General features: G+C 40.8%; 1 protein-coding gene across 1 annotated transcript; it reads right to left on the bottom strand.

Moving 5' to 3' along the window:
• Positions 1-1,496: 1,496 nt before the first annotated feature.
• Positions 1,497-23,289, bottom strand: LOC118404283 (collagen alpha-5(IV) chain-like). The gene is made up of 25 exons (XM_035803349.1): positions 23,070-23,289; positions 11,582-11,625; positions 11,316-11,390; positions 10,751-10,867; positions 10,461-10,487; positions 9,889-9,996; positions 9,315-9,350; positions 8,866-8,910; positions 8,703-8,721; positions 8,238-8,261; positions 7,891-8,034; positions 7,696-7,731; positions 7,525-7,560; positions 7,198-7,248; positions 6,871-6,915; positions 6,393-6,467; positions 6,078-6,122; positions 5,798-5,857; positions 5,398-5,433; positions 5,166-5,216; positions 4,973-5,017; positions 4,243-4,389; positions 3,292-3,602; positions 2,332-2,489; positions 1,497-1,876 (listed from the first exon to the last, which is right to left on the bottom strand). Exons 1-25 carry the CDS (start codon positions 23,125-23,127, stop codon positions 1,693-1,695), a joined length of 1,977 nt encoding a protein of 658 aa, XP_035659242.1. The 5' UTR covers positions 23,128-23,289; the 3' UTR covers positions 1,497-1,692.
• Between the last annotated feature and the right edge of the window lie 685 nt (positions 23,290-23,974).

The raw sequence follows: 23,974 nt of genomic DNA, 5'->3' as shown, positions 1-23,974 counted from the left end.
AAGTTGGCTATTGTAATACAGAACTAAAAGAATGCCATCTGCACACAAGTTTGTCTGAGTGTTTACATAATCTTAATGTCTACCTGTCACTGGAGCTTAACACCATATGCACACATACCTGTCCTTGGTGCTGAACACCATCTTCACACCAACAGGTCTGTCCCTGGTGCTGAACACCATCTGCTTACAATCTCCCTGTTGCTGAACATCTGTACACAAACACCATCTGCACACAAACGCCTGTCCCTGGTGCTGAACACCATCTGCTAACAATCTCCCTGTTGAACACCATCTACCCACAAACATGCCTGACCCTGGCACACAAACGTGCCTGTCCCTGGTGCTGAACACCATCCACACAAACATGTCTGTCCCTGGTGCTGAACACCATCCACACAAACATGTCTGTCCCTGGTTCTGAGCACCATCTGCACACAAACGTGCCTGTCTTTGGTGCTGAACACCATCCACACAAACAGGCATGTCCCTGGTGCTGAACACCAAATACAACACCATATTCAAATAGAACTAGTGCACAGAACTAGATACTGTAATTGACCATTTGATCCAAATCATACAGTCTTTTACTGCTCCAATAAGACTAGATGCAGTTGTACCTCGATGTCCTTTTCTGTACAAAATTAGCACAACAAGATGCATGAGCCAATCATAAGATCCTATCTGTTTATTTTGAACCACTTTCACACACGACTTAAAGCCCCGAGAGTCACAATAAAAAGACTAAATACAATGTGAAAAAATAAGGGAAAAATGGACATTGGACTTTTGATGCACTTATTCAATGAAACTAGCACCATGTGAAACTAGCACCACATGAAACAATGCAAGCTTACTGTAGTTATGGCAAGCGATAAACATAAAACTGTGAAGATGTGAATTGTTTTCAGGAACTGAATCATTGGCTTAACGTTGAAATTGAATGAACGATAGTTCACTAAATATGTTGGTGCATAGGTCAATGAAAAAACATGAATGAGAAATGTGTCTTTAACACAGGCAAGTTTAACATATATTTGCTATATATGATATACCAGATGTCTACGATACATAAATGCTGAGCAATTGAGAATCTTAGAAAACTAAAAAAAAAAAACACTAAAGGATAACAAACCACATACATATAACACTTCCGCTATCATACATGCAGCATGAATACAGTATACTACGGGATACACATTTAAGACTAGGATATCATTCATTTAGGACAGTACCACAACCATGGAGCAAAGGTTTTAAAAGATACCAAAGATAGATCTACCATGTCTGAAGTTTAAAACAAGCACCTTTTTAATCAGGTAGCTGCTCAATGAATGTAAACCGAAAAGTCTGTGGCTATCATATCTGATAAAGTCAGTATTTGATCTTGATACTTTGGTTTCCAATTGATATCTCGCATTTAGCTTATATGCTCTGGTAGGACTATATTATCAAGTTTAGAGTGATTTACTTAAAGATGCGTTGCGCTGTTAATCTTTCAAACTGACAATGAGCAATCTAAGGATAGATACGGACATTTTCGTCAGCAGTTTGTGGGAGGTTGTAAAACTTGCCAACGAAAATACCAGCACCAGATAAGACATAATATATATGATCCCTTTCTCCGTGAATTTGCACACAGATTTCACATTGTGACCTTTAGTTTTTGGCGACGCCTTCGGAGAGATTCCCTATCTATCCCTGTTGCCGTGCCCGATCTATACGTGCGCGGATGGCCGGTGTCACCATCATGCACACTCGGCATCGCCCTATCATACGTTCCATCTCAGTGGTTGGCTGTGACTGGCCGGAGACCAAGCTGTTCACCTCGCCGTCCCTGGGCTCGTAGGCTTGGCCGTTCCTCAGGGGGTCGTATTCACTAAGGATTAAAAAGAATAATTTAAAAAAAAATGAAATAATTTTTAACACCTGCAATGTCTTTAACAAAATATATGTACAAAAACGTAAGATAAACTTGACGTCGTTGTGAACAGTTAAGAAACTGAGGACAAATAGAAAAAATCGAAATATGCAATTTACGTTGTATTAAAAAAAATGTAACCTGTTTCTTTTCCTTCACATAAGTATGGGTACATTCAACCCCATTGAGATGTACATGTAGTCCGTTAACCTAATATTACGTGGCTTAACGATAGCTATTGTAACCATACAATGATGCTTACTTCGTCTTGCTTCAGTCGAGTCCCTCTGGTCTCGAGTGAAAATGGCTGCCCATGTGTCCTTGTCACTTCACGCTTGGAGCAAACTGACCCTTTACTTCTTTAACATAATTTTCGTATGAGACTTATGCTATGTTATTATTGGTTTCCTCACCCCGGCAATGTTGTCAGCCAGAAGCTGAACTTGTTGGCAAAGAAGCCGCAGGTCCTCTGTGCGCCGTGACACTCGATGAAGGTGGCGGGGCGGAACTTCTCCAGACAGCTGCCGGGGCTGGAAAACACCTGTCCGCTGCCCTCACCTGCTGCAGTGTGCTGGAAACACAAATAAATCCTTGTTGCTACTAGTAGGTAATTGGTATATGCAACATGACCATATATGACACTCAATGAAGGTGGCGAGGCGGAACTTCTCCAGACAGCTGCCGGGACTAGAGAACACCTGTCCGCTGCCCTCACCTGCTGCCGTGTGCTGTAAATACAAACAAATCCTTGTTGCTAGGTAACTGTTATATGCAACATGACCATATATGACACTCGATGAAGGTGGCGGGGCGGAACTTCTCCAGACAGCTGCCGGGGCTGGAAAACACCTGGCCGCTGCCCTCACCTGCTGCAGTGTGCTGTAAACCACAAGTTATTGTTGATTGACAACTGGTATTTTTCGTGATTTGCAACATGACCGGAAATGTAAACCAGTCCTCGTTGATTTTTATCGTTTATATGTTTACTTGCACAAAAATATATTTTTTGAGTCTTCATATGCAGAGAAAATTGTAAAAGAAAAAATAAGACTTGCAAAAACATGGAGAAGTGCACACTCCCGGGCTACTTTGACCCACTTCTAAAGCTAGATTCAGCTGTCCATATGATCTGCCGCCAAGCTTATTCAATGCACATGTTGATTCATCTTGTTTATAAAGGCATATAGTCGGATGAATGTTGCATTTGTATCTCCTGTCGTCGTTTTTACAGCGTTGTAACAAGCCGTCACATTGGCATCGCGTTCTGAATAAGTGGCCTGTATATGATCGGCGCCTACTGGTAACAGAGAATTACTAAAAAAAAATTATACAAGTTTGAAACTTGATTTTTTTTTTTATAAATCGTTCCCTACCATGAAGAAGCTGAATCCTTCCCATATACTGATCCAAGAGTGCTCACTGGTGGGGGCGGGGCAGCCGGGCACCTGTGACGACTGACTGTGGAACGCCATCACAGTCGACGGCACCTCGCACACGATGCACCGAGAGATGAAGGGAAGAATGCTGGGGCCGTCCACGGTGCTTTCTGGGATCTCCTGTTCGGTCGTCACGGTGGATAGCCAGTAGGTCTTGTCGTCACGGGTCGCGTAGTGGCAGTGGAAGTTGATGTCACAGAACATGAATGGCATTGGGGCGAAGCGCTGTAAGCACGAACCCGCCGTACCTGCAATTATGATACGCAAAAAAACTCGCATTATGCAATTAACGATATTTTATGGTGTTGTAATTCAAAACTTTATATCCGTACAGAAAACAAACCACTTACCAACAAGCTTTCGATCAGTCCTCTGATCCTTACAAAATTAGAATGAACCAAAGCCTATGTGACACAACCAAACCGGAAGTTGGACGTCAGCAAAGGGTCAAACGTACTTGGAAGTCGATATCGGCCCCCGTCTCGGTTGAGGGAAGGTTAGTTTGCTCTGATGTAAATGGCCCTTTGATTATTATTATCATCTTCGAACGAAGGTTATGTTTACGAGTATGTGTTGGTTGTGCAATTAAACGGCTTCTACTGTACGAGCGTTTTGTTTTCGTGACATCGCTTACCCATGTCCTATCCGTGCACTCGTTCGTTGCCCTCGCCATGTACAAGACTATAGCCCTGCAACCTGGTGTGTTGCCATAAGGCGGTTTACAGGGTATGCAAAACAAACAAACAAACAAAGCTCACCCATGTCCTGTCCGTGCGCCCGTTCGTTGCCCTCCCCGTTCAGTAGACTTGTACCCTGCAACCTAGTGTGTTACGCCATAATGCTGTTTACCGAGTATGCAAAACAAACAAGCAAACAAGCAAAGCTCACCCATGTCCTGTCCGTGCGCCCGTTCGTTGCCCTCCCCGTGCAGCAGACTGTATCCCTGCCACATCACAGTTGTTCCCAGGGGGCATTGCGGTATATTGATGGTCTGGCTGTGTCGCACCAGCAGGTGGAACGATCCGGCTGTTCCTTCTAGAACACAACACGTCAAATATTTTTGATCAATCTTGTGATAACTGTTTATAATTGATTACCCAATAGTCGCACGACAATACATATTGTTGTGTCATTGTGTCATTAGGCGAATTGACTTTACTGTATGGATGACATCCTTGGGGAACCCCAAAACTAAGGCGAGCGTGCTTAAATTAAAAAAAAAGTCGTTCAAACGGGTTGCATTTAATTAGTGGTCAGATAGGTAAAACTTCGTTTATGTTCTTGCACGTCTTCTTCGTTCACTTCCGTTTTGCGATGTTTTGCAGTTGATGGTAAATATCTTATATTGCAGTTTCCTTGTACGATATGATCGTTAACTTTCTTTTCGGGGGATGCGCTTGTGTGGTTGTCATCTATGTATTACTAACCAAGTCAGCGTGGCTTGAAGCAATACAGATAATAATTATGTAACCGTATACAGATTATGTTACCATATGTGCTCTTTATACGTATATTCATTACGTATGAAAACTGATGTATTAATGGAATTGAATCATGTTTGCGACCATAGAAAGTTTAAGATTAAAAGTATAATAGTAAGGCAATAACCTTTTCTTACCTGTTATACCTGCGGGACCGGCTGGTCCGGGAGGGCCAGTCGCTCCTTCAAACAAAACAAACTTGTTATTTTTCTATTAAATTTAGTTGTATGATTTTAAATGACAGACTTATGCAACTGTTTTCTCTACTAAAGCATTTAGAAAAGACCACAAATGTTCCACAGTATAAAGTGAATAACATGATTCACGTACCTCTAGTACCGGGGGTTCCGGGGAACCCGACTCCAGCTTCTCCCTTTTGTCCTAGAATAATGCGGAAACAGTTTTTAGAAAACATCCACTTTTGTCAAGACACATTAGATCTCTTTGATGTATATACACCACAGTATGCCCCCCAAAAGCAATTAAATCAGGTTGTTGATAATGTATTACACTATATTAAGGGTAAGATGTCACAAATATGGCATGTTTTATGTTTACTTACCTGGGAATCCTGGGCCACCTGGTGTTCCTCGTGGACCTGAAAAAAGTAGAATTAATGAATGCCAACTAATTAAACTTTATGCATATAAGAATGTGACAAATTGGCGAGGAGATTGATAGATTTTCCTTCAAATGATACATTGATGGCTGACCTCCCTGCATTATTCTTCCTATGTGACTGACTTCAATCTATAATAGTAGTTTTCAGCCAGCAAATTTAGTCTCATTGAAACTGTATTTACGAGACCATCGGTAACCGGTCGTTTTGCTACATTTGAATGGCAGACTGATAGCATAAAGAATCGTATTCCTGTTATATTATATTATAACATACATAATTTTATGTTATCTGAATTCCGTGCTGTCGACGTTAAACGTCCGTTATGCAGATTTGTACTCACCAGTGGGGCCAGGAGGACCCGGATTCCCAGGTTGTCCTGCCGAGGGTCTTCCGGGTAGACCTGGGAAAAAAGACACGGAGCGATATAAGCTTCCAAGTACCACTTAATAAGTTGGTGGGTTAGCGCTCCTAACCAAGGCAGAAGTTTACTTTTCAATAAACCTTCTGTATAAAACTAGAAGTATTTAAGTATAATTCTAACCAGTTTACAGCTTATATTTGTAGTCGTCAATGAACTTTATGTAATATGACAAATTAAATAATGATCATGTTAGTCTTACCTGGTGGTCCAGCCGCACCAGGATCTCCTTTTGGCCCAGGAAAACCTGTAATCATCAAAACATTCATAAGACATTGCTTGCAGTCTTACAGGCATACGTTCCCAATTTCACTACTTAACGCTGCAACAATTGTGTAGATCAGTATGTCGCCGATAATATATATATACCTTTTCCTGCTAGAGTAATGTTGTTTATAATCTTATCTTAAGCCCATACGATCCTCATTTAAAGTCAAGTTCTACTGTTGTCTTCATTGCACTGTTTTTCACCTTAAATGTGTCATTAAAATTAACCTCTTAGCAAAAGTGTTTTTACCGGGTGCTCCAGGTGGTCCCTGCGGGCCCAGGTTGCCAGGTGGCCCGGGGATGCCTCTCGTGGTGCCTGGTTCTCCTGGGAACGGGAGGGATCGTCGACTTTACAAAAAATAACTTATCTTTGATTTGAAACACACCCGCATATACACATAAAATTCACACACACATTCACACACATACATACATACAAACACACATAAACACCTAAACACGCACACACAAAGTTTAACGTACACACAAACACACACCACACTAGCACACACACACACAGACATGTACAGATACCAAACAAAATCAAACACAGACACGCACACACAAACGCGCACACAAACACGCACACACAAACACACACTCATATACACAAATCAAACAAAATCACAAAGAAACACAGTGTGTAACAAAATATGTGCAAATAGAAATCTAACTTTTCATGGCATATTCGTAAAAAGAAACGGATAAAGAAAGAAAATCAGACGTACCTTTCTTGCCTGGGAATCCAATAACTCCCCTCTGACCCTGTTGACCTAAACAGATATGATAATATGATAATGATGACAAATTCATAATAGTCAATAGGTCTTTAGCTCATTAACAAATCATCATTAGGGCTGATGATAATCATCAATGTTAGTGATGTTTCATACACGTGCATGATTTTATTATCAATTCTAAACGTTACCACTCTGCCTTTACTAGCCTAAGGGGAATATGATTCTAAGTTTCCAATATGTTATCACTCTACCTTTATTAACTATAGGGGAACATGATTCTAAGTACAAATTAGAATAAAAAGAAAAATATCGTACCTGGTGGCCCGGTGAATCCAGGCCCTCCTATGTCACCTTTATGGTAAGATCAGATGGGGAAAATGTTAACATAGCCTAGTGTTTCCTTTTTTTTAACAAAAAAGATACCCATACATAAGGCTAGGGTAACGAACAAACTATAAATAAAAACACTACAGGGTCATATTGACAATCAGCATATTCTTTAATAAACGTAACATAAGTACAAAGGTATTTGTAATAATTTACGAAGATATTTAGTTTCATCAAAATGTGTTTTCAAAAATAAATTCTATCGCGGTCATATTGCACTTTCTCACAAGCTTAACGTTTATATTATGTACAAACCTTTAGGTCCAGGTCCCCCCGGTATTCCATTAACACCTGAAAACAGAAAGTAATGTTTTACTATGGACCAATCAAAGACAAAGCTAGAAAAATTCATTCCATTAAGGTGATTCAATAGTCTTCGTAGGGCAAGTATCTTTTGTGCTTTTAACAATGACAATAAAGTCTTACCTGGTGTCCCTGGTGGGCCTAAACGTCCAGGGTTCCCTGAAAGTAAAAAAAAAAGTTTAAATGTTTCATTGTTTTCATTACTCCTCTGAATACAACAATATGTATTCAAATAAAGATTAAATAAATATTGCAGTATTAAACAGTAAATATTGATTCAACTTTTATAATACAAAAGTATAGTTGTTCTATCATTACCGTCCAAGCCTGGGGTCCCAGGCAGACCAGGTTCACCCTTGACGCCGATGCTCGGTGGTGCTCCTGGCGGCCCGGGTACTCCTGGTGGCCCCGGCGGGCCCTGGGGGCCCAGTCTACCGGGAGGGCCGGGGGAGGCGCCGGCAGCTGTGGAACACCGAAACGTAACAGAGTACAGTCAGTCAGTCATGGCAGGGTAACAGAGTACATCAGAAGCTATCTTATTGCACATTCTATTTGCCATCCAAATTGATAAAATTATGCGAAATGTCTTGAGAAACATAAAAGCAAAAGTGTCTGTAAAGCATTAGTTTTAAAGCTGTTTAGGTTTTTGAATATTTTGTACTCACATCTTCCGGGTGCACCTGGAGAACCTAAAAAGTTGTTGACAGAAAGCGCATGTTAAATGTTAGGATGTTTTCGTATGTCTAAAATGTACCAACAAACGTGTGTGTAATTTGAGGATTGTCTTTTTGTAAAGCTACCATGATGTTAGAAGATCAGACACCGTTTCAATATCAAAGCATCGTTGAAAAAAATAGGTTTTGGACTAAATGTTGTCGTAGTATATATCAAACTACTATTGCAGATTGAAGTTCATCTGAGTAATCATATTACAATGCTAAACATTGTTCCAACGCAGGATCACGCGTCTACATAACTTTCGCGAGTTTACGTTCTGAAATGATCGGTCATCAGTATTGATCCTGACGAAGATGACAATGGTCTTTGAAACTTTGATCCGTGTATACCTTTGTGTTGGAAGAAAGATTATTATCGTACTATATCTCAAACAATATGAATTGATCCCTTACCAGGCTCTCCCTTTGGGCCCTATAAAAAAAGGAAAGACAAACTTCAATATATAAATTGACTCTTGATCGTAAATCAAAAAGCAAATTTAATTAATTTTGAAGGTATGATGCTCTTGTAATTAGTATATTGACGTGATTACTGAGGGAAGAAAGTCAGACTCACGCATAGTCCAGGCATTCCCATTGGTCCGTTATCACCTGGGTTTCCCTAAAACGATAAAAAACGCAACCCTGTTGGAAACACGTGGCATCGTGTGATGCAATCGGTATAGTGTTTGGCCCAAACCTTAGAGGATCCGGTTTGAGAAAGGCATGTAAATTGCCTTTTCTCATCACTTCACTCAGGTGTAAATGATTATTAGTACATAGCTTAGGTTAGGGCCATATGTGTTGGAGGAAAGCCACGCCTCGGGCACTTTCAAGAACTCCTGCCACACTTACCGAAAATAATAGGGATCAAATCTTATAGTCTTGAAAAGTTGAGCGTCACTTGTTGCGGCAATCCTTTCACAAATGTGGTAAAACTAAATAAATAAACTTATCACCATATAGACAGTTATAGGCACCAATATCCAACACAAAAAGAGAGCTATATTGGGTATTGATACATACCTGATCGCCGGGCATGCCGGGAACGCCTTGGGACCCCTAGGTATAGGGTAAAAACCAACAACATTTAGTGAACAGAATATTTTACTATGAGAAGCTAATCAGCAAAAAGACAGTCATATTTGACTCATTCCATTCAATTATCATGTTACACATGTTAAACTATGTAAATGTTTGAAACCAATTGAACTTGGCCAGGAACATGCGCCCGATAATCATTGCCTCAAGTATCGGATTTAAAAAAACAACCATGACCTGACTTACTTGACATTTACCACTATTGGTAAATGCCACTTTTCGTGCAGTGTGCATGTTTTTCAAGTTTGTATAATTTGGGTGACGCCGGGGCGACATAAAGTAGAAAGCTTGGGAGGACAACATTGCAGAATGGTAATCCCTCATTCTGCAAAAAAGACTGACCCGAACAAGGGCGAGAAGAGCCTAGGAACAGCACTCTATCTTCATATCTACCTTGTCCCCACCCCCCCACCCCCAACCACCGGCAACCTGGAGGTCAAGGGACCAGGTACTAGGTAGGTAGGCAATACATGTATAACATCAGTGAATAGATAATTACCCGTAGTCCCTTCTCGCCCCTCAGCCCAGGTGACCCGTTGGTTCCCTTCAGGCCCTTCTCCCCCTGGGTACCGCGGGGTCCGGCGGGTCCTGCAGGCCCTAGGACACCCTGGGAACAACACATAACACGTGGTTAAAAACGTATCATTGGTATGTATCTAGCACGAGATGTACAACACGAAAAAAAACTTTAGAACTCAACTTCTGATAAACCAAAGGCAACTACTCTTAAGAAATCTTGTACATATAGAACCACATCCCAATGGAACCAACCAGCACATGCGTAACAAACTGTGAGTACATCTAATGTTGCACGTTACTTTTAAGAGGACCAGCCCCCCCCCCCCCCCCCAGCTAAAATAAATCAGGTAAACCGACTGGGAACAACACACAGCACGGGGTTAAAAATATAAACCGACGAGATAACGAGACGTAACAACAAGGTAGTTTGGTAATGTGTCTGTCGATAGCAAGGTGTCTATGAATATCATCAGTTACTTTAAAGTTATTCTATACCATTACAAATATACATTTGTGAATATGGTAGTAAAGAAGGGGCGTTACTGCTTTTACCTGTGGGCCAATTGGTCCAACGTCTCCCTGAAAAAGAAGAAGAATGACATCTTTAGTAACTATCTCATTTGCATCAACTTCGTCTTAACTTAAGCTTGTCTTAAATCTGTTTCCAGTTAGCTATGGCCTACTAAAATTGTCTTTATCTACTTGGGGTTTCTATATACATTGTACCTATATATTACATTGATTGTGTTCGCCTCTAATGCACCGTGTAAGCATTTGTGGTGATCTGTTTGCACCCTGATTAAAGAACGAATAGATGGATAAATTTCGAATTCCATACATACCCTGTCACCCTTTGGTCCCATATCCCCGGGGAAACCGGGCTGTCCTGCGGTTCCTGTCTCCCCCTGGATACCCTCCGGTCCGGGAAAGCCTGGGGCGCCACGTGACCCTGGGAAACCCTGATACAGTACACCAAGGATATCATTGGTGTGATAATGACCACCGCCTTTTGTGCGTTGCCAAAAATGATAGTTGAGCATATGGCTCCGAAAAAGGATACAGTTAACTGAAGAGCAAGGAATTTTGTGGCATAGCTTCTCTTTGACTTAGTGAATGTATTAGCAAATATTGACAGCATTCAACTTGGCATGGAAGCCCATTTGTGTTGGTAAATATCGTGGTACAATAGTAAGCTTTCTTCCATGCAACACAAATGTGTATAGGGATCAAATTTTCTACGACTAGTGTCAACTTCCTCAGGATCAATACGGACCTGAGGGTGAGGGAATCACTTCTGAATCAACAGAACGTAAACTTGTTGAAAGTTTTATACGTGTATACCTCCGTGTGTTGGAAGAAAGTTTATCAGCATTGCACTAAGACTGAAATCAAGTTAATGTTCCTGACCCTCGGTCCAGGCTGCCCAGGACATCCGCCACAGTTGTTTCCACAGTTAGTCCCCTGGCAGTTTCTGCTGTCGGGCTGCAGACGGAAGGAAATATAAACATTTTGCTTCAACAGAATACCATACAGCAGTTCTTATTTCACATAGAATGGAATTTCTTCTCTTAGTATGAACCTTAAGCTGTTAATGATTTTGATTACCATTTTATATAAATTTAGATTAAAATTTCTTCGTTTGATATTAGAAGTCCCCAAACCAAAGTACTCACCGTTCCAACCTCAGCACCATTTCCGAAATCACTCCGCTGTGACTCTGAAAGGACAAAATCTTTAAATTACAAAATCTGGAAAAAAAATTCATATGTTTAAAAGTAATTACATGCCTACATACTAGGATTTAGTGTCTTAGAGTTTCTTTTGGAACTGTAGGGTCCAATATTGTTTCAGTATTTCACGAAGAATAACTCCATGAGGGCTTGTTTTTATTGTATAAAAAGGTATGCATTATCATGTATGTTAGTAAGACAGTCTATTGTACATGCTGCTTAGGCACCTAACTTCTGCAAACAGCAAATGCCCTAATTGTCCTGATCTTCTCCTCCTGATCTAGAGCGGAACGCTAAGTAGCTAAATCCGTCGCTTATTAGTTCCGGCATGCTGCACGCGTGCACGTAGGGTGGGGCCGTCCGTGTGCAAGCCATGCGTGATATGATTGCAAGGTTGCACATATATGATGCCTTTCTGTGGGTCCAGTTTCTTTACGGGTTTAGGGCCTTCCTTACCGAAATGAGACATCAGCAAACCGCACCGATTGGGGAAGTAAAAATCTGCAGCAGCAGCACAGAATAGGCCAAGATTTACTGATCTAATTAATTAACCAGGTAAGGAGGAGGGGGTGACTGGCAAAAATTCTCAGCAGGAGAAAGGTAAGAGAAGGTGCACATGGAACCAGTATAAAGGTGCCCGAAGCAAAATCAAACGTCAAGGAGCTTTTGAACTTCTCCTTCACCGAAACAGGCTGGTGTTGACCGCCATGTTGGTGTGTTTTATTTGCATTCCAATGGGCCGTAACACACGCACGTGCACTTAGGGCGGGGCTGTCTGCGTGCAAGCCAAGCGTGGTTGTAGCAACGGGCTTAGAGAATTCCTTGGAGACAGTGTAGATGGAACCATGGCCAGTGGAAAAGTGACTGAAGAAAAATCAAACTTTTTTTCCTATTGGACTACTTAAGATTGTCGTCATCTCATTTGCATATAAATTCATAGTTATACAGGATATAAAATCTGCACAGTATAACAGTTGGGTTCAAGCACCGCCAACCGACCATTCCAAGCGGATTTGGGCCTTTTGGCGTAATCGGTTGCGTTTCTGGGTTTGAGGTCTGGCGGCTCGGAATCGGTGCGGGTTTGAATCCCGGGAGTCAGGATAAAACCTACTCTCCAACATGACCCCTTCATTGCAGTGTCGCTGACGAAAGATAACGCATGTTATCTGAAACGTCTGATCGTTTCCAAATCATATCCAGTTGCTTGAGCAATTGCTATTTGGCATATCTTATTACACGGTTGTCTAACCTTTGTCGACAAAACTTTAAGGAGCTTTTAAACACCGAAACTGACTGACGCCATGACCGCCATGTTGGAGCTTTGATTTGCATCCCAATAGACAGTAACTCAAGCGTACAGGTACAGCAATTTTCCAAGTATATTCCTCCACCATTCTCCTCTTTGAGCTACACGTATTCAAAGAGTTTTTTTTAGTTGAAAATTCATTCGTTTACAATTTGCAATGAAAATCATGGGGTTAGCGTTCTTAAGCTACAAACTTCACGCCGACACAATTAAAAAAACACTGTAACAAAATAAAGCAAATGGTTGATTAATGCTGAACAATATTAGTAGTTTGAACTTTGCAACTCCTAGCTTATCTTTTCATTAGTTTCAGGTACTAAGAGGATTAAACAAATCTAAAAACAAAGATACCAACAGCTGTAAACACTCTGTTTATCCCTCTCCTAATGAAAGCTTTATTTTCACCTGCCGGCTAGTATGTGAATAGGTAAGCGTGTGTGAATTGTCAAATATTACAAAGATAGGCAAACGGGATTTTCCTACTCTCTTACTCCAACCCTAAGTCTTGCAGAAATATTTAAGACTTATGTGTGTGTGTGGGGGGGCAATTTCGAACAAAGAACTCAGGCAATGGTGAAGATGATGATGAAATCGGCTTTAAAACCGTTTATTCCAACATGTAATACCTGGGGCAAGCCCCGTCTCCTCAATAGACATTTTCACTCAGTTATCTTTTGATTTCCCTGTTAGGATAAGCAGTTTTGTCAAATAAGACCACTTATCGGGCGATCAGAGGTGTGCGCAGCTGTGTGTGGACATGCAGACTGAGTATTGGTCAGGACAAACAAAAGGTATTCTGGGGAACGATCTCTGTGTAGGGCGTGCAAATGGAACTGATTTTTATTTTTAAAAAAGTAGTTTGGCATGGAACGGAGTTTCGAATCCCTTCCACGGCAAACTACTTTCATATAGGCAAAATCCCTTTCTCGGCAAACTCCCTTTCCCGGCATAATAGAACCGTAGCCGTTGATGAAACTAGCCCCCCCCCCCCCCCCCCATCTAGTTGCTGTAGTATTCTGCATATTGCTGCTACGGTTGCAAGCCATTATCAAATGGCAGCAACAAAACAAATCAGTACCTTCTCTACACTGCCCCAAGGGTTTTCCTGTTAGTCTGTTACGCCTTACATCTGAAGTAAAAGGGTACTAGTAATTTATCTTGAGGAGTACCGACCCTTGACTGTGTCGAGTACTTTTAACAAGGATTACACTTCACAACATACAAACGAGATGCGAACGTGTGCATTCAAATGTGACGTCACAGTCGGCTAGCTGCGGCGGGTACAGTGCATTTTGAGTCGGTATAACATTTCAGCTGTGTGTATGTTTAGATAAACATATCTTTTCTCTCCTCTATTGCAGAATTTGTCTGAACGACCTAAAGTCAATGATTTGGTTATCTTTTTGTTTGCAATATTTGTTTGCTTGTATTGCATACCCGGTTAACCTCCTTACGGCTAGCCTGGATACCATGCCCCAACCTCAGATATCTTTCGTGGCTGCACGATAGATACTTGAGATCGGGCTGGGGTTTGGTAATACCCCCCTCACATTAGAGGAGGCATGACCCTGACGGGAAGGGGGAACTCTGCCATTTCTTCGTCGGCATCAGGGTCATGCCTCCTCGTAAATTAGAGCTCGCAGACTCGTTGTCCGATCGAATCGCGCCTAATGTGAGAGGGGGTGGTATAACCAGGCTACCTTACGGCGTAACACACCAGGTTTGGATTGAAGAATGTACGGCGCATATCCAGACAGATTATGACATTGCATAGCAATATTTACGCGCAACTTCGGTTTGTAGTGTGAAGTGTTTACAGCGTGAGATTTGTGTACAAACTGTCTTTGTTTTGGACCGGCATACCTGGCTCTTTCAACAGAAGTTGTACTGATATTTATCGAATAACTACACGAAATGTGGTTGAATGACATTAATTCGTTAAGTGCGAATGGTAATATTTTTATAAAGTTAACGGTATGACAAGAGATTCAATCTGTATTATACATCCACTTTTGGTGAAAAAACCTACAATCAATAGGGACGTCTCACGTCCGCACCCCTTCCCACGACTCAACCCCCCTGCCAGTCGTACCTCTAAACTGCCTTCTGTGTGAATGAACCGAATTTTAGCCACACATTCACACTGTTAGAATGTCTACCCTTTCTAAAGCAATACACCATATTGTGGAATTGTGAGCAAAATTCATTAACAAATGCATCGTTGTTTGTTATGACTGCGTTGCTTTTTCTCGTCCGTTTTAGATCAAACACTTTCTTCACAAGTATCAATTACGTAGAACAGTAATTTGGCATCTATCTAAGCACACCAATGTAATTCTAACGGTACAACAGTCAAATGAGAAGGTAATGCCTATTCTTATAATGTTTTTCGACGTCGTTGTGTGAGTCACACCTACGTTTATTTTGTTCTAACCTTAACCCCTTTTGTTTGAAGAAGCGGTGCAGGTAACAAAAGTCTTTCAGTCTAAGAACATTGTTGAAAGAGAGCGTATTGTGTGGGTATGGTAGGTTACGACAGGCAAAGAAACTAAATTTGTCAGCCGAAAATCCCATCCACGCATGTAAAGGAAATAGAATAAACGCATTGAAGGAAAATTTCAGTACACTCCATTGCATGTTCTAATGAAATATGGTGTTGAGGCAATGAAATCTGATTTAAAAAAAGGACAGATACAGGTCCAATTTTTAAAATCAATTTTGTAACTTCAATATTTTCATGATTTCATCAACTTCATTGTATTGATAAATACTTTTTTTAAATATCTGGTGCTATTCTTTTCTTTTTATCTCCCAACCACATTGCTAGATTATCCTTGCAACTCTTCAGAATTCAGTAAAGTCACCCCTCCCCCATACATATCATCACCAGATAGCTTTAACCAACGATTGCACGTGTGGAGGGCAGGTTTATCACCTACCAATATGTACTTTTGAAACACAACAGGTGAGTATTTACAGTCTCCCGACTCCCGCGATTCGAATCCGCGCCGAACCCGGGTCGCCAACTCACGAACCCAGCCGTCCTTGTGGTTTAGTGCATTCAAAGCACTAACCACAATGCCAAAGGTCCAAAGCTGTACGTTACACGGCACGAAAAACGGTATTTAAGGATGCTGAACCCATGCGTAATGTTGACGTATTTTCCTCCTTTACGGATCTATACACCACTTATACGAGTACGTAAATATTGCCTTTAAGTGGTCTTTCTGTAGGTCCGTGTTAGTCCTTATTTTCCGGTTTTCCCGTTGTCTTTCAGCAGCTTAAAGATGTCGTAAATGATTTTTAAAACCCCCTTAAAACTTGTTTAAAGTTCACGTTTATTTGATCTAAAGCCTCTTTACGTCTCATATACAATTGCATTAAGTGGATTATAACGTGTGTTTTAGTGCCTTTTCAGCAGCTTAAAGTTGCCATAAATATCTATTAAAACGCCCTTAAGACATGTTTAAACTTCACGTATATTTGATCTAAGGCCTATTTACGTCTCATATACGTGTACATTAAGAGGATTATAACGTGTGTTTAGGTGCCTTTTCAGCAGTTTAAAGTTGCCATAAATATCTATTAAAACGCCCTTAAGATATGTTTAAACTTCACGTATATTTGATCTAAAGCCTATTTACGTCTCTTATACGTGTGCATTAAGTGGATTATAACGTGTGTTTAGCTGCCTTTTCAGCAGCTTAAATTTGCCATAAATACCTATTATAACGCCCTTAAGACTTGTTTAAACTTCACGTTTATTTGATCTAAAACCTCTTTACGTCTCATATACGTGTTCATTAAGTGGATTATAACGTGTGTTTAGGTGCCTTTTCAGCAGCTTAAATTTGCCATAAATACTTATTAAAACGCCCTTAAGACATGTTTAAACTTCACGTTTATTTGATCTAAAGCCTATTTACGTCTCATATACGTGTGAATTAAGAGGATTTAATGTGTCTATATTTTTCTTTTTAGCAGCTTAAAGTTGTCATAAATACGTACCAAAACACCCTTAAGACATGTTTAAAGTTCCCTCTGTACGTCTCATATACGTGTACATTAAGGTGTGGATAAGTGCCATTTTAGGAGAATAATCATTAGCACATTTCAAAGCAAGAAAATACAATGGATGAAACTTTAAAATTTTATTGAATTACGAGAAAATATTACATGGAAAAGTAAAAAAAACCTACAGCCTACTAGGTATTTGTGGCCTTTCATTCTGATGTAATCGGCAGTTGAAACAATCACAACGGTTGCGCAATTCCGTGCAGCAGTCCACAGTCCCATTTCCAGAGTCGGGTGAAGCGTCTCGGCGTAAGTTAAAAAGAGCACACATGTACAGTTCCATCTGGTCACCACAGGAATAAGAATCCGGTAAGATCTAGAGTATCCTAGAGTAGTGGCCGATATGACTCGTGTTGTTGGATGGTCCTGGATTCTGTGAACGCGAAACATGTTCAGCTTGCAGTGTCGGCTTCTATTAATCCGGATGGTGCAAGGGCCGTGATTTCCATTCTGTGTCGATTTCCAACAACAACAGCTTGTACAGAATGATAGCCACCTCGTATCTTTGAGTCAAATTCCGTCACCGGGGGTCCTAGGCGGTAAAAGCGGTGTCGCGGCCACAACTTGCGGGTTAGAGCAGGCCCAAACTTTCTTCAATACTTCTCTTCAAAAATGAACGCCTGGAAAATAACCGCTCCTTGTCGTACGTATGGCCCGTAAATTTGAACCCCCCACTCTTTTCTGCCATTGGATACTTCCTATCACATGACACAGCTGTGCCACAGACGGACCAAGGAAGTTCAACCTCCTTGGACGGACGGAGGCGTGCGCCCCATGGCGAGTACGAAATAACGCTGAATAAATTTACATCTTGCCTGCCCAAACAAACACGAGCAACACGAGAAGACACCGCCTGTGTGCACAAACTGTTCTTTCTCGACGCTTGCTTGTATATAAAGAAATAAACATATTTCGTACATTTACCTGTAGTAAGAACTGCTTGCCGTTTTATAGAGAAAACACAACTCACTGCACAAAACGGTATACCTACTACATCCTTATTCTTCAAGCAGAGGTTGAGTCGCGGAGATAGTCGGGATTTGAGTAGTCGGAATTTCTACCGTCTCTTAGCTCGAGTGTCAACATGCCACAAAGAAAACCTCACCCTGATTTAGACCCTGGAATTTCAGAACATATATGCGGTATAAAATAAAAAGGAAAGAGTCTCCTCCTGTTCGCATAAACTGCGCTTCAAACATGCCGTATGTTCAGCAGAAAAAGGCACCGTTTTCATAAAACCTTTGAGACGGTATTAGCTAATAGATAAAACGGGGGTAGTACCCCCAAATTTGCTTAAGCTACGCGGATTCAAAGATTAAACATGTCGTATGTTCAACAGAAATACGCAACATTTCATATACGTCTTGGCAACATGGAAGCTAAACGGGGGAGGTCTCCCCTAGTTCGCTTAAACTGCGCGGATTCAAAGATTAAATATGTCGTATGTTTTACAGAAATACGCAACATTTCATATACGCTTTGGCAGCATATAAGCTAAATGGGGGAGGTCTCCCCTAGTTCGCTTAAACTGCGCGGATTCAAAGATTAAACTTGTTGTATGTTTTACAGAAATACGCAACATTTCATATATGTCTTGACAACATAAAAGCTAAACGGGGGAGGTCTCCCCTAGTTCGCTTAAACTGCGCGGATTCAAAGATTAAACATGTCGTATGTTCAACAGAAATACGCAACATTTCATATACGTCTTGGCAACATATAAGCTAAACAAGGTAGGTCACCCCTAGTTCGCTTAAACTGCGCAGATTCAAAGATTAAACATGTCGTATGTTCAACAGAAATACGCAACATTTCATATACGTTTTGGCAGCATATAAGCTAAACGGGGGAGGTCTCCCCTAGTTCGCTTAAACTGCGCGGATTCAAAGATTTAACTTGTTGTATGTTTTACAGAAATACGCAACATTTCATATACGTCTTGACAACATAAAAGCTAACCGGGGGAGGTCTCCCCTAGTTCGCTTAAACTGCGCGGATTCAAAGATTAAACTTGTTGTATGTTTTACAGAAATACGCAACATTTCATATACGTTTTGACAACATAAAAGCTAAACGGGGGAGGTCTCCCCTACTTCGCTTAAACTGCGCGGATTCAAATATTAAACATGTCGTATGTTCAACAGAAATACGCCACATTTCATATACGTCTTGGCAACATATAAGCTAAACAAGGTAGGTCTCCCCTAGTTCGCTTAAACTGCGCGGATTCAAAGATTAAACATGTCGTATGTTCAACAGAAATACGCAACATTTCATATACGTTTTGGCAGCATATAAGCTAAACGGGGGAGGTCTCCCCTAGTTCGCTTAAACTGTGCGGATTCAAATATTAAACATGTCGTATGTTTTACAGAAATACGCAACATTTCATATACGTTTTGGCAACATATAAGCTCCCCTAGTTCGCTTAAACTGCGCGGATTCAAAGATTAAACTTGTATGTTTTACAGAAATACCCAACATTTCATATACGTTTTGGCAGCATATAAGCTAAACGGGGGAGGTCTCCCCTAGTTCGCTTAAACTGTGCGGATTCAAATATTAAACATGTCGTATGTTCAAAAGAAATACGCAACATTTCATATACGTTTTGGCAACATATAAGCTAAACGGGGGAGGTCTCCCCTAGTTCGCTTAAACTGCGCGGATTCAAAAATTAAACATGTCGTATGTTCAAATGAAATACGCAACATTTCATATACGGCTTAGCAAATATATTAACGGGGGAGGTCTTCCCTTCTTTGCGTAAATGACGGTTCGAAATAAATTATATATATGGCATCCTTCGGTCAATATTGACCATGGTATACGCAACATCTCATATAACGTAAAATAGCGCATATAAGCTAACCGTGAGAGGTTCTCCCCTGTTCGGATTAAACCTTGCGCACAGAAAGTTTGAATACGTCAAATGCTTTCGGAATAGCTAAAAAACACAGAAGAGTATTGTATTTGACTTTGTATTGTATTGTATTTGTATTTGCTGAGGTATAAACATAACATTTTGTACCAGAAAGCGCAATAATTTTCAGTTTTGACTGTTATAAAACAGATGACGCAATGTTTTATCTCACACCAGACAAAGGCTTATTACATTTGACTTAGCCGGTTAACATGTATTTTGTAACAGATCTAGAGAAACGGTATTTGTCCGTTTTGACAGAAAATATTTTTGAGACATTTAAGTTGTCTTTTCGGCATACATGTAAAATTCACGTAAAGAAACACAACAGATTAAGTTAGATTTACAAACGCTGAAATCTTCCGTAAATGCCAAATGTATGTTTCAGATGCCTTTAATAGATCTTAATATCTGCTGAAATATTTCTCCGCCTTTAAGGGCTTTATACGTATCTCTGAAACTTTGCTTAAAAAGTTGTTTTCGTGCTGTGTTAGACTGCTCTGTTTGTGAGGTTTGAACCCTACTGTTACAGTCTGCACATGATATCCGGGCCTTTTATAGGGTACTTGTTTGTACTGTTGCGGTATTCCATCACTCAAAGAGAACCTACATTGAATAGAATTAGCTGAATACTCTTCAACGGCCCTCAAAAAAATGCCCAAGGCTTAGCTTCTCAGTCTATATGAGAGGGGGTTATAACAAATGGTCGCTTGTTTTAGCAATTTGCTTCCTTTTCACGTCAATTTTCTTCTTTTTTCAGGTCAAAATCTATCACATTTTATCAATTTCAAAATGTTAAACAAATGATAAAGTTACGCCACCTATGCCTATTCATAATTTCTTCATTTTCATTTCTTACTCATCATCAAATTTTTATTATGATTTCTTCTGCCTTCCCAATTGATTTGCTCTTTTTTAAATCTCATTTCGACGTCAAAAAATGGAAAACAAGGCGAGACAAGCACTCTTCCACATTGATAGAAAACAATTTGTGAACATGTGTCTGACATAATAGTATGTTTTAGTTACTGGTATGCATTTTAATAATAAATGGCCAGCATTTGCTTTTACTCTCTTGACCTTATTTTCGTAGCGCAACAATAAGATAACAAGTGCTTATCCCGATGATATCTGGCCATATTTCCGCCCCATTACCACTTCACCCCCTGACTGACACCACAAAAGCCTCTTCAGTTTCGCTGACCCGCTTCTATCGGCGCCAATCAGCTGTTGGCTGAGCGACCCTGTATTGTCTGTTTGCGGAACGCCGCAGATACCCCTATGGGGGTCATTTCTCACGTTTAGACTTTCTACAATGAGTTTTTCTTTTCTGCCTTTACGTTGACAAAAATACAAACTTTTGGCTGGTGTAGTTACTAGTTCTTTATACTATGTACAGCGTGTTAGTTACGTCTTTTGGGTCAATAAAGACTGAAGATGATATTGTTTGTTCGTCTGTTTGCGGAACGACATACAGATACCACTATAGGGGTCATTTCTCACGTTTAGGGTTCCTACAACTTCTTTACCTTTTCTGGCCTAAAGTTTAAGAAAATGCAACCTTTTGGCTCGTGCAATTCTTCATAATATGCACAGCGTGTTTCTTATATGTACAAGGATTGATACAGGGTATGGATTTTAGGTAATTTTGAAGAGCCTTATATTACATAGAGTGAAGATAATATTCTCTGTTTGTCTGTTTGCGAAACACCAGATACCTCTATAGGGGTCATTTCTCACGTTTAGGCTTTCTGCTCAATGTTTTACCTTTCCTGAGCTAAAGTTGGCAAAAATACAACCATTTTCGCCAGTACAATTCTTCAAACTATGTACTGTGTATTAGTTGTGTACTTGGGTCAATAAATGGTGAAGATAGTATTGAAGTAGAGCCTTATATTACTTGGTTAATTGCTCTATAGGGTTTGTTTGCGGATCATGCCACAGCCATTGTCCTGAATTGGGGCACAGTGTACGGGATAGATTGAGCATGTTAGAGACCGACCACCCACTGAGGGTCCTATCGTACGATATGCCTATAACACTAGTTCACCTTTTTTCGTGGAGAAACCTATATCCGTTGTTTTTAAAAACAGGGTATCTGGGGATATCAAGTCGGCGGACGGTGAATTCAAACTGCAGCATTTCGAAAATATTGGAGTTTTTAGCCACCTAAAACGGATATAGGACTAAGGTTACCCTGTGGATAAAGGTGAACCAACATTACGTCAGAGCCCGATGTAACATTTACGTCGGATGACCGTCACTCAATCGGGAACAGAATGCATGCTTGGAATGGCGTAGATGTGTCCTGCTAAGTTCAGTGGCCTTGTGAAATGGCTGTCAATCGTAGACTCTTGTCGGCTGTCCATGTTCCTTTATGGCATACTTGAACATATTTAGGCATCACCATCCGAATGTGATTGTCGTAAATGCCCATAGGTTGACGAAAGCGAATGTAATTGGAGGTACTCTTGGGATAGTTGTGAATCTTCCCTTTGAAATTCATTTGTTTTCTGACGGAAATGCTTGTTGCCTACTCTGGTCACTGCCTCGTTGAAAAGAAACCCTCGATAAAAATCCTACCATATATTGAGTGACCTCCCTCGCTTTTACTGGTAGAGTTTAGGCCAGTTGCTTACGGGCACGTTGGCCATGGGAGTCAACTAATTAAAGAACAAGTCGTGAGTGAAATCGGCCATAGTTTCACTCGAGTGTATAATTCCTCACATACTTTCTCTCATCACCGTTTCCCATATCCTTGTCACGGAAGATTTTTTATCCGTCTTTCAAACATGTTCTGGATTAGACAGAACAAAGTGGTTGTTTAGCAAACAATCCGTCCCGAAAATTAGCGTTGTGCCGTTTCTAGGAAGGCTTGTAGTTCTTCGACATAGTCACCTGCTAAAACCATAAATGAAACGATTGTATCAACAGAAAACCTAGCGCTATACCAAGTACTTCACAAGTTTACAAACATAGTGTAGTAATAAGATGGTCTCCAATTGGCCAAACCGCCTCAGCGAATGATTGGACTGCTTTAGGAATGTGTGCACCTGCATAGACACCTTGTAGGACAAAGAAAAGGTGTGAAAAGACGCGATGTCTAACAAAGAACCCGTTACACCTACCGGCAAAAGTGACCGCGAGAACAACCAGCAGCAAACGCAGAGATTCCTTCGGGCCCATCGCGGTGGTCCCCCGTAGGATTGCCGTGTAACGTCCCGGTGTGTTCCCCACTTGTGTGACGGGGCAAGGTGCGCCCCGACTAACGGTGTCTTCCTGTTTGTATTTGCCCAATCGGACCGGAGCACATACAAGAGCTGGGCCGTATCAGCTTTACAATTCGGGCCACTGAGGTCTTTCTTGACGCCCCGCCCCTTATTGTTGTTAGCCAACAGGTGAGGAGGCACGATTGAACGTCTTGGATCTTCTGTGCACGGTTGTTCAGGCGAAACGGACGTCAGCAAAAAATTTAACCGATGACGTTTGGACCATTCAAGTCTTTCCACAATCCTATCCTCCATCAGGCCTTCCTATGGGTGTACGGGGATCGTAGAATTTGGCAAAAAAAAATCCTGAAATTGTCCAGGGGATCAGGAGTCAATCTACACTTAGGTTCATGTTTCCCCTCCGGTCGACCAACTCCTTTGGTACCAAAACTCCCCTGGCAAATGATTCTTCCTATAACAGCTAGCATAGTCAGTCTGGTAGAGACTACCAAAATCTTAAGATGTGTGTACACATAGCACCAAAAGAAATTATGTGCTACAAAGGTAACTGCCCAATTTACAATACACTAGTCTCTATTGACGAGGATTGTGGATTGTATAACCATTGACACGTACTTCTTTGTTTCCATGTTACCTACCCCGAAATGCAAATGTCACAACAGTGTCTGTTTATCAACCAACAAGCCACTTTAATTAAACTGATAAATTTTCATTCTGTAGGAGTAAAGTTTTGAATACGTAGTGTCATTAGAGATAGTGGCTATTGTTGTATGAAGTTATAAATTTCACGGAAATGTAAAAAT

The sequence above is a fragment of the Branchiostoma floridae genome, chromosome 17 (genome assembly GCF_000003815.2).
Source record: "Branchiostoma floridae strain S238N-H82 chromosome 17, Bfl_VNyyK, whole genome shotgun sequence".
Classification (NCBI taxonomy): domain Eukaryota; kingdom Metazoa; phylum Chordata; class Leptocardii; order Amphioxiformes; family Branchiostomatidae; genus Branchiostoma; species Branchiostoma floridae.
The sequence above is the reverse complement of the archived record's forward strand: the minus strand, read 5'-3'. Positions and strand labels throughout refer to the sequence as shown.

Bases quoted from the DNA above. Each gene is read 5' to 3' on its own strand.
- LOC118404283 (XM_035803349.1), bottom strand. From the start codon at position 23,127: ATGGGCCCGAAGGAATCTCTGCGTTTGCTGCTGGTTGTTCTCGCGGTC. The intron at 11,626-23,069 runs GTAGGTGTAACG...TTGTCCTTTCAG, and splicing joins TCTCGCGGTCACTTTTGCCG to AGTCACAGCGGAGTGATTTC. The intron at 5,858-6,077 runs GTAAGACTAACA...CTTTTTTCCCAG, and splicing joins TGGTGCGGCTGGACCACCAG to GTCTACCCGGAAGACCCTCG.